Here is a 9,633-nt window from a genome sequence, read left to right on the forward strand (position 1 = left end):
AATAGTGTTCCTTTTCCTCCACATCCTCTGCAGAATTTATTATTATTATCTGTTTTCTTGATATATTGTCAGTATTTCTGATTAATGCTCATGTATGTATGTGTTTTTAACTAGGGGTAAGTCAAAAGATGAAATGTTCTGCTTTCTTCCTTTCTGGAAAGGAACTTTTGATTCTTAAGAGATGTTTTCTGGATGGTACTCCATTTAATTCTGTCTTTGGTTTTTCTCAGGGGCAGCCCCAAATGAAGCAGATCGGATGTTAGGAGAAGTAGAAGCACTGTCTGTTGAACTCAAACATTACATTCAAGAAGATAATTGGCGGTTTGAGCAGGAAGTAGAAGAGTGGGAAGAAGAACAGTCTTGCAAAATTCCTCAAATGGAATCCTCCACCAGCTCCACATCACAGGATTTCTCTACCTCACAAGGTATCTGAGAAGGGCATATGTCCGTGTTTTAATAGCATGTAAGTTGCACACCACACAGCCCTATGTACCCCAGCTGATCAAGCAATACTTTTATCTTTACAATGTTTCATTTATAATTGGCTTTGCATAACCAGATAGAGTAAATTTGTGACTTCAGAATGTGATTTCTGATGAATAGAAATAATATCAGAAGACTACCTGTCCTTTGTACATATAGTTTTGCTAATTTCTCAGGTTGTAAGGGAAACCATAATAGATTGATAGGTAGACTTTATGAAAGCTGTCCTCCAAAGAAGATCTTCCTTACAGAAGGATTTTGCAGGGAGTCTTCTGGGCGTAAAGAAATATGACAAAGTTGAGAGCATAATTTAACAGAATCATCAGTGGGTTTTTGCTGAAATAGCCATTTCTTGTTATCACTAGTTTCTCTTTAAAAGGTGTGTGAGAAGTGTTGTGTATTAAACTGTGTATCCATTCTGCTTACCAGATATCTGAGTGTCCTAGTCATTATTTATCAGTGGAAGCTAATGTCTTTGTGTGGTTCTTTATCAGACTCTCCAGCAGCCTCTTCTCATGGGGCTCGCTGCTTGTCATCTGAGCATGCTGTGATTGTGAAGGAACAAACAGCCCAGGCAATTGCAAACACAGCACATGCCTATGAGAAGAGTGGTGTAGAAGCAGCACTGAGTGAGGTAAGACTGATTAGGAGGCCGAGATTCAAGAGTGTCTGACTTTCAACAGTAAATGCCAACTGTCTCACATTTCTGTTATTCTGTGTCTCTTCTGCATTTAACCAACCCCTCTTTATTTCTCCTGTTTTTTTTTTTTTTTTTCTTACTTTTTTTCCATTCTGCTGCCACAGCTTAAGGAAGCTGAACCCAAGAAGCCCATGCCCCAGGAAACAAACCTTGCAGAGCAGTCAGAGCAGCCCCCAAAGGCTAATGATGCAGAGTCTGCTGCCCAGCCTAATACTGAGGTCTCTGAAGTCGAAATTCCCAGTGTGGGAAGGATTCTGGTTAGATCTGATGCAGATGGATATGATGAGGAGGTACAAAGATGAGTGTAGGAATTAGCTGTTTGTTGTCAGTCTTATATTTCCTTCTCATGTAACAGTATACTTTTAAAAGGTGTCTGGCAGCCAGGCACGGTGGTACTAGCCTGAGCAACTCAGTGAGGCCCTAAGCAACTTGGCGAGACCTTGTCTCAAAGTAAAAAATAAAAAACGCTGGGGATGTGGCTCAATGGTTAAGCATCCCTGGGTTCAATCCCTGGTACCAAAAAAAAGTATCTGGAAATATAGCTAGTATTTTTTATTGAAATAAATAATTGACAAGAAGTCCTATATGGTTTTGACCTTAATTACTACTTTTTAAAAGATAATTTTATTTCTATTGTGCACTGTTTCTTTCTGAGGATTATACTTAAGGGAACCACTTAAGAATCTAGATGGCTCAGAAAGGTAGAATTTAATTCTTATTTTGGTATTATGAATAAGAATTTCCTTCTAGGGAATGTTTATGGTTTATATTAGTCAATTGTTTTTCCTCCAAATAGACATTTGTTCAATGAGCAAAACAAATCTGGATTAAAGTTGTTTTTGCTTTCAATTCTTTATCAAGAAAGCTACTTTCAAAGTTTTATTGAAGCAGCTGTAGAATCCCAAGGTATTCATTTTTACTACACATAAAATAATCATGAATCCTATCTCTCAGATTTTCATTTTTTCCTATGGGTGTTTTGTTTTATTTTTTTATTTTTATTTTTTTCCCCTAAATCATCATTGGAAGGTTTTCATTTTATAGTCATATTTGTGTAGCTCCTAGTTTCCAGACTGTTTTAATATGCCATTTATCCAACTACAGCTCTGAAGTACTTGTGTATTTAAGCTGTGTGCCCAAAGTTACAGAACTAAATTACAATTGGGTCCTAGACAGTTCCCCTCAAGAGCTATAGTTTAATTCAATTCTTCAGCAGTGCCATATTGGAGATAATTTTGGACATACATCTTCATCTTGCTCAGTTAGAAATGTATAATAGAGGAATAGCTCATCATGGGCGCTGTGTTTATGTTCTATAAGGGGCAGAGGCTATGCATGCACATAGGAATAGAGTATTGAAACTTGTATCAGTGCTGGCCAAGGAGCACACTGCTCTACTTTCTTTTAGCACTCTCTTTACCTTGCTTTCATACAGTCTTCTTTTGAACCTTTCTTCCCTTTTTCTCTCTGTTTTGTGCCCTCTTGTGGTAGGTGATGCTGAGCCCTGCCATGCAAGGGGTCATCCTGGCCATAGCTAAAGCCCGTCAGACCTTTGACCGAGATGGGTCTGAAGCAGGGCTGATTAAGGTATCTCTGTTTTCAAAATTGTAATATTTAAACCAGCTATCCTAATATTGGGGCAGTAATTATAAATGTGGAGAAATGTGTTTTTTAATTTACATCATTCAAGTGAAATATAAACCTTCCCTTCATGTCCAACTAATGAGCAAGCTGTCCCACAATACTATTGGCTCCTCTCCTCTTGGCACTCACCCAGCCTGTTAGCAGTGCCACTGTCTGTTATATCTAGCCTACAGGGGCTGTTGCTTTTGTTGGTAGATGTCCATTACTAAAACTGTAGGTGATACTGTTGCCTTTGTGATTTGGGGCCCTTATTATAAGAAAGTATGTCGCAGCGTTAAGGTATTTGAATAAAATTTAAGATTCTTGAATTAGGTTACATTTGTATGGATTTCTAAAAACAAAAAAAATCAACTCATTTTTTATTTTTTAAGAACTTGAAAAAAATTTTCTCTTATAATTTGTGATGCCAGTTTCATCCTTTATGATATGCAGACAACTTAAAAGTTTCCCTAATTGCTTTTATAATTCCTCAATGAGAAGAATTCCTTAGCATTATCATGGAGTTATGAGATTCTCCAGACCTTGGGCATCATTTTTGTGTGCAGAAGTCTGAAAATATACCCTTTTCTAACTATAAATTCTGTCTTTAATAGGCATTCCATGAAGAATACTCGAGGCTCTACCAGCTTTCTAAAGAGACACCTACCTCGCACAGTGACCCTCGACTCCAGCATGTCCTTGTCTACTTTTTCCAAAATGAAGCACCCAAAAGAGTAGTAGAACGAACGCTTTTGGAACAGTTTGCAGATAAAAATCTTAGCTATGATGAAAGGTGAGAAGAGTGTGCTCAGGTGATTCAGCCTCCATCTATATTAGGAAGAGGTTTGGCCTGGCACCCATTCATTACTTGGTTAACTTTCTCCCATGCAGATCAATCAGTATTATGAAGGTGGCTCAGGCTAAACTAAAGGAAATTGGTCCTGATGACATGAACATGGATGAGTATAAGGTGAAGTCTTTTTTTTTTATTTCGCCATTACAGCAAAACTATTTATTCTGAAGGCAAATGGTACCTGAGGCAAAATTAACAATTTTGTATTGTCACAGACTGGACTTGTTTCTCTCCCCACCACAGAATCAGGAAAGAATGGATAAACAGTCTTTACTTACCCTCAGAATAGAGGTCTCTCTATTTCCATACTCCTTTTAGAATGATGCAGTTTCATTTCCTTTTAAGTACCTACTTGAGCCTTGTAGGCAATAAAATTTCTTGAAAAGACACTTTTGGATTTTAAAAAATGATGCTGTTTTCTAATATGTATTAAAATACATACAGCTATAATTTTTTAAAAAGTCATTGTATTCTAAGAAACTATTCTACCACCAAAGTACGCTTGTCTCACACTAAGCATGAGGTGGTTCTGTGTGACGTGCAATAGCCTTGTACTTTCATCCTCCCTGGATGGTCTTGTCAGGACTTTTTGATACGATTGTTGGAAATTCAGAGAATAAATTCTAAAGCTCATGTGAAATATTTCTGTTCCTCAGTGAAAGAAATAGAAAATTTAATAAAACTAAGGTCAGTGGTAGACTTTTATTCTAAATGTTGAGTAGTTTTCTCTTTTTCTTTATTTCTTTACAGTACTGAGGAGTTAACCCAGGGGTGCTCTACCATTGAGCTATAACCCCAGTCCTTTTTTTTTTTTTTTTTTTTTAATTTTGAAACAGGTGTCTCTAAGTTGCCCAAGCTGTCATCAAACTTGCATTTCTTCTGCCTCAGCCTCCTGGGTGGCTGGACTAATAAAGAGTGTGCCATTGTGCCCAGCCTTGAATAGGGTTTTATATAAAAGTTGTATTTGTTGTTTTGGACGTGGCCAAATGTGCTCAATAAATATTTGTACTGAATTTAAAACTCAGTGTGGGAAATGCAGCAGTAGAGTACTGAGATCAAATTATTAATAACTGTCATTCCTTTTCAGAAGTGGCATGAAGATTATAGTTTGTTTCGAAAGGTGTCTGTGTATCTCCTAACAGGACTGGAACTCTATCAAAAAGGAAAGTATGTTGTTGGCCTTTGATTTTATTAAAAACTTGGTCAGGACACTGTTACTTGCTGATGCTCACCTAGAGTCACAGCCATGACCTTCCTCGTCACACATTAATGCACTGCGTCACTTTTTCCGGTGCTTCACTTCAGTTTTGCTGTGAACATCACACATTTAATTTCATTCTTCAAATAAGCATAAATTTACTAGTAAAGTGATACATAGTGTCATTTGGTTTTGGTGGTGCTGGGGATTGAACCCAGAGCCCCTGCATGTGGCCAAATGCTTACCATTGAGTCATATCCCCAGCTTCCCATACTTTCTCTGTGACAAATAAGAATATACTCAGAACATTAATGAGTTTTTGAAGTTGTCATGTACCCCAGTGAGCATCTAGTTCCCTTCTTTGATTTAGAAAGAGGAAAAACTGAGACCTAGAGAAGTTTCCAGATTTGCCTTGGGTTTCTTGACAAATTTTTAGAAGAGCTGAGGATGGCCATGATCCTTGGCCCAGAGGCTCCTCTTAGTATATCAAGCTGAACTCATCTTTAAGATTTTTCTATAATTGCAACCAAGTAGATTCTTGTATTAAGAAACAGTTGGGTCTAATCCCTAAATTTTGGTGGAGAAGAACTCAGCTGTGGTTTATCTCCTGTTTTCTAAGGTACCAAGAAGCACTGTCCTACCTGGTGTATGCCTACCAGAGCAATGCTGCTCTGCTAATGAAGGGGCCCCGCAGGGGGGTGAAGGAGTCAGTGATTGCTTTGTACCGAAGAAAATGCCTTCTGGTTTGTACTCTTTGTGAAGCCTTAAGAAGATGTGTGAATGTGTGTGTGTGTGTGTTTATCTCTGCTGTTGGAACCATGGTGAGATATAACTTAAACAAGAATTATCTCTAGCAGATTTTGGATTTTTTTTCCAATTCTTGTGAGCAGTTTTACATTGGGACAGGTTCTTTTATAATACCTTAAGTGAATATCATTCTTCAACATGTAAGAGAAGTTAAGATGAGAGCCAGCTGTCCCTTTTTGTGCCCTTCCTGTGTGGCTGCATTGTGGTTTTGATGGCCTTACTTCCCTACTACATGGTAAGTTCACTGACCAGAGAGACTTTTCTTACTTAGCTGACACATAGAGTGCATGTGTGGTATTTTTTCCTACTGTTCCCTACTAAGCTAACAGATGAAAGTTTTAGGGACTCCACAGGGGTTTTTTGTTTGTTTGTTTTGTTTTTGTTTTTTCTTTTGTTTAAGGTAAGAAACATAATAATTAGTCCTACTGTCATGCTGGCATCATTGTGATATACCAGTTAAAACTAAACCTACTTTGGCCTGTTTTGCATTCAGCAACACAGAAAGGCAGATGTTCATCTCACCAGTTTCATTTTCTGATTTATACTTTGTTTTCTGTATCAGTTTTAGGTGTGACATGCTACTTTGAAACTGGAAAAGGGGGCACGAAAATTTGACAGATCTGAATTTTAGTAGAGCCAATGCTTTTATAACACAGATTAACATCTTAAACATCCTATGCAGCTTACAGAGTAGCACAGTAACAGGGATTTAGTCTTATTCATTACTGGCTTTCAACCCCTAAATATATCAGAATCACATAGGGAGCTTTCATATGTAGTTATTATTCAGGTCCCTCCGCAGACAGTTAAACCAGAATTCTAGGGAGGGGCCTGCTCATTGGTGTGTCTTCTGCAGATGATTCTGATGCTCAGTGGAGGTTGAGAACTATTTAATTAGTCTTTTGGTATAAACAGATATTAAGTATGACCTTGACATATAAGTTTAGGTCAGCAGATCACTAACTAGATTACATTAGAATCACTTGGGGAACTTTTATTATAAAATCCTGATGCCCTAGTCACTCACATGCTAATTAAATCAGCATATTTGGCCTGGGAACCAGACATCAGTGGTCCTTCTGCCCTGGTACTAGGGATTGAACCTAGGGGTGCTCTACCACAGAGCTACATCTCTAGCCTTTTTATTATTTATTTATTTACTTACTTACTTACTTATTTATTTATTTATTTTCTCTAGCCTTTTTAAATTTTATTTTGAAACATGATCTTGCTCAGTCTCCCAGGCTGGCCTCAAACTTGGGATCGTCCTATCTCAGCCTTCCCAGTAGCTGGGATTACAGACATGTGCCACTGTGCATGGCAGCATCAGTGTTTTTTAAAGATTCCTAGGTGATTCCATTGGGCAGTAAAATGTGGGAACTACTTGTTTAAACTCTTACTAAATAGATATTTATCTTTTTCAGACTTTATCTCCCCCTACTCTGTATTTTATCTGTAGGAGCTGAATGCCAGAGCGGCTTCTCTCTTTGAAACAAATGACGACCACTCTGTAACAGAAGGCATTAATGTGATGAATGAGTTGATAATTCCCTGCATTCACCTTATTATTAATAATGACATCTCCAAGGATGATCTGGATGCTATTGAGGTCATGAGAAACCATTGGTGTTCTTACCTTGGGCAAGATATTGCAGGTGTGTTGGCACCTGTAATAATTTCTATGGTTTTAGGAATTCTACAAATTTCTATGGTCAGGTTTTATCACTGGGTGTTAAGCCCTTTAGGATGTTGGAACTCACCAGCATGTGAGTTAAGTGGATCTGCTGTATGGAAATACGAGGTGTGAGTCTGGGCTCTTAATTTTTCCTGTGGCTTGAAGTTATAAGAATATCACAAACTGTGATGACCTCAAGACTAATGAATTAGTATGCAGAACATCCTTTTAATATTTGAAGTTTACTTAGGCCATGTGTAAGCTTTACTTAATGTAGTGTATACACAATGGTGTATTTTAAGCATTTGAAAGAAAATAGCACCATTATCTGTATGGTATAGGGTATCATATCCACTTTCTCAAATTTTAAAAGTACACTTGATTAGAAGACCTGTCCACAATAAAGTGAATATGTGGTATAACTGCCAACAACACATAGCTTACAGCAGTATATTTGGTATATTTGGCAGGTAGATCTTTGTTCCTGATTGTTCTAAAGGAATCAATGTTTGTTGTTAGCTTTGAACTTTGAGATTGGGTAATGAGCTGTCTGAAGACCTTACCATATAGTTGTAGGCTTATTATTTTTTACTTGGAGATGTAGTTAACTCTATGTGTGACCATCTATTTTACAGAAAATCTGCAGCTGTGCTTAGGGGAGTTTCTGCCTAGGCTTCTGGATCCTTCTACAGAAATCATCGTCTTGAAGGAGCCTCCAACTATTCGACCCAATTCTCCTTATGACCTTTGTAGCCGATTTGCAGCTGTCATGGAGTCAATTCAAGGAGTTTCAGCTGTGACAGTGAAATAAGCTCACTTATGTTCAAGGCTTGCTGTGGTCTCTGGCTGCCTACCTATTATGGTCAGAGTCACACTGTTCACCTGGGGAAAGGGATTAAGTGGTCGAGTAATATTCGGTTTCACACCCCACTCATGTTGTGCATTTAAAGAAGGATTAAAGATAAAATTGCACTCTTTAGGTACAGAATCATGAAAGCTATTTCACCAAGATAAGACAGGAACCAGGTATTAAAGTATTGAGTTATGCCTGAAGACCTGAAATGCCTTTGAACTATAATGCTTGGGCTTTTCTAAGCCTCTTGTCTCTTTTCAAATTATTCTAAAGGCCTAAATATTTTTGACAGCAGAACATAAGAGTGACTCATCAGACCCCCAAACAAAATGAACAGCTACTATTTTATCAAATCCAAATGACATTTAAAAATGCTAAACTACAAGAAAGTAGTATTGTTGCTTGGCTTTTGACAGGGGATGATAAAATGTGTTGCTGATGAACCTCTCTACCCTTTTACATGTGGGTAGAATATAAGGTCACATGGCAGTAAGATGCCAAAAAGTCAAAGGAAAACTGCCTCTCCTTCCTTTCTTCTCTGTCTTTTATATTTTTAAATAAACCAGAAAACCTCATACTCAGTCCTGAGAGAATGAAAGAAAAGCAATTGAGGACTTTGACAGAATAGCATTGTGAAGCTTGATTTAATAGTTGTTAAACATTTAGGCAGAGTTTTCTGGTATCTGAAAATTGTCAAGAAGGATTGTCTAAGGCTGCTGCCTAAGGCTATAATAGAACACTTTGTTTGATTCCTCTCTTTTTTTGCTTTTAAAAACTAAGGGATGTGGATTTGTAAAAAGAAAAAGAATATCTATCTATCTATATATATGTATATGTAGAGAGAAAACTGTTTTTAAAGGACTTTTAATTGGGAATTATGTTTTAACAAATTTTAAAAATTAAGGGAGGAATCATGGGAGGGAAGAACACTTAATACAACTATGCAGATTTTATAAATGTGCAATAAAGTATTTGTTTTACCTTTGGTGTGCAGTATGACCCTTATTTAAATATGTTTTTCCATTTTGAAAATGGATGGACTCCGTATACATTTCAATTTTTCTTCTTTAAAAGAAAAGGGCAGATTAAAAAGTTGAGAAACTCGGGCTGAGGTTGTGGCTCAGAGTAGAGCACTTGCCTACCATGTGTGAGGCACTGGGTTTGATCCTCAGCACCCCATAAAAATAAAATATTGTGTCCACCTATAAGTAAAAAAAATAAATATTAAAAAACATAATAGAGTTGAGAAACTTGATGGGTCAGGAGGTGCCAGCATTTGAAAGAGCAGATGCATTCAGTTCCTGAGCAGAACCTTCTCATGTCATTTGCCCATTTGCATTGCAAATGAATGTGTAAGCATATTCACTTTGTAATTTGTCAAGTTCTAGAATGAAAAAACAATTTTTTTCTTAAAACTGAATTTCTTGTGCGTGACATATTG

General features: G+C 37.3%; 1 protein-coding gene across 9 annotated transcripts in view; it reads left to right on the plus strand.

The window, feature by feature from the left end:
• The window catches only part of Usp28 (ubiquitin specific peptidase 28), a 65,913-nt gene extending 56,741 nt beyond the window's left edge, over window positions 1-9,172 (plus strand). For 6 of the 9 annotated variants that reach the window (XM_076846393.2, XM_076846394.2, XM_076846397.2 and 3 more), the window contains 10 exons: window positions 231-425; window positions 978-1,117; window positions 1,288-1,473; window positions 2,675-2,770; window positions 3,421-3,599; window positions 3,698-3,776; window positions 4,747-4,826; window positions 5,477-5,600; window positions 7,124-7,319; window positions 7,975-9,172. In XM_076846393.2, coding sequence (XP_076702508.1) covers window positions 231-425; window positions 978-1,117; window positions 1,288-1,473; window positions 2,675-2,770; window positions 3,421-3,599; window positions 3,698-3,776; window positions 4,747-4,826; window positions 5,477-5,600; window positions 7,124-7,319; window positions 7,975-8,150 — 1,451 coding nt within the window. In that variant the 3' untranslated portion in view covers window positions 8,151-9,172. The remainder of the gene's footprint in view (window positions 1-230; window positions 426-977; window positions 1,118-1,287; window positions 1,474-2,674; window positions 2,771-3,420; window positions 3,600-3,697; window positions 3,777-4,746; window positions 4,827-5,476; window positions 5,601-7,123; window positions 7,320-7,974) is intronic. The other 3 variants (XM_076846398.2, XM_076846399.2, XM_076846395.2) reach the window with 2 other exon arrangements.
• The last annotated feature ends 461 nt before the right edge of the window (window positions 9,173-9,633 follow it).

Source organism: Callospermophilus lateralis, chromosome 2 (assembly GCF_048772815.1).
Source record: "Callospermophilus lateralis isolate mCalLat2 chromosome 2, mCalLat2.hap1, whole genome shotgun sequence".
Classification (NCBI taxonomy): domain Eukaryota; kingdom Metazoa; phylum Chordata; class Mammalia; order Rodentia; family Sciuridae; genus Callospermophilus; species Callospermophilus lateralis.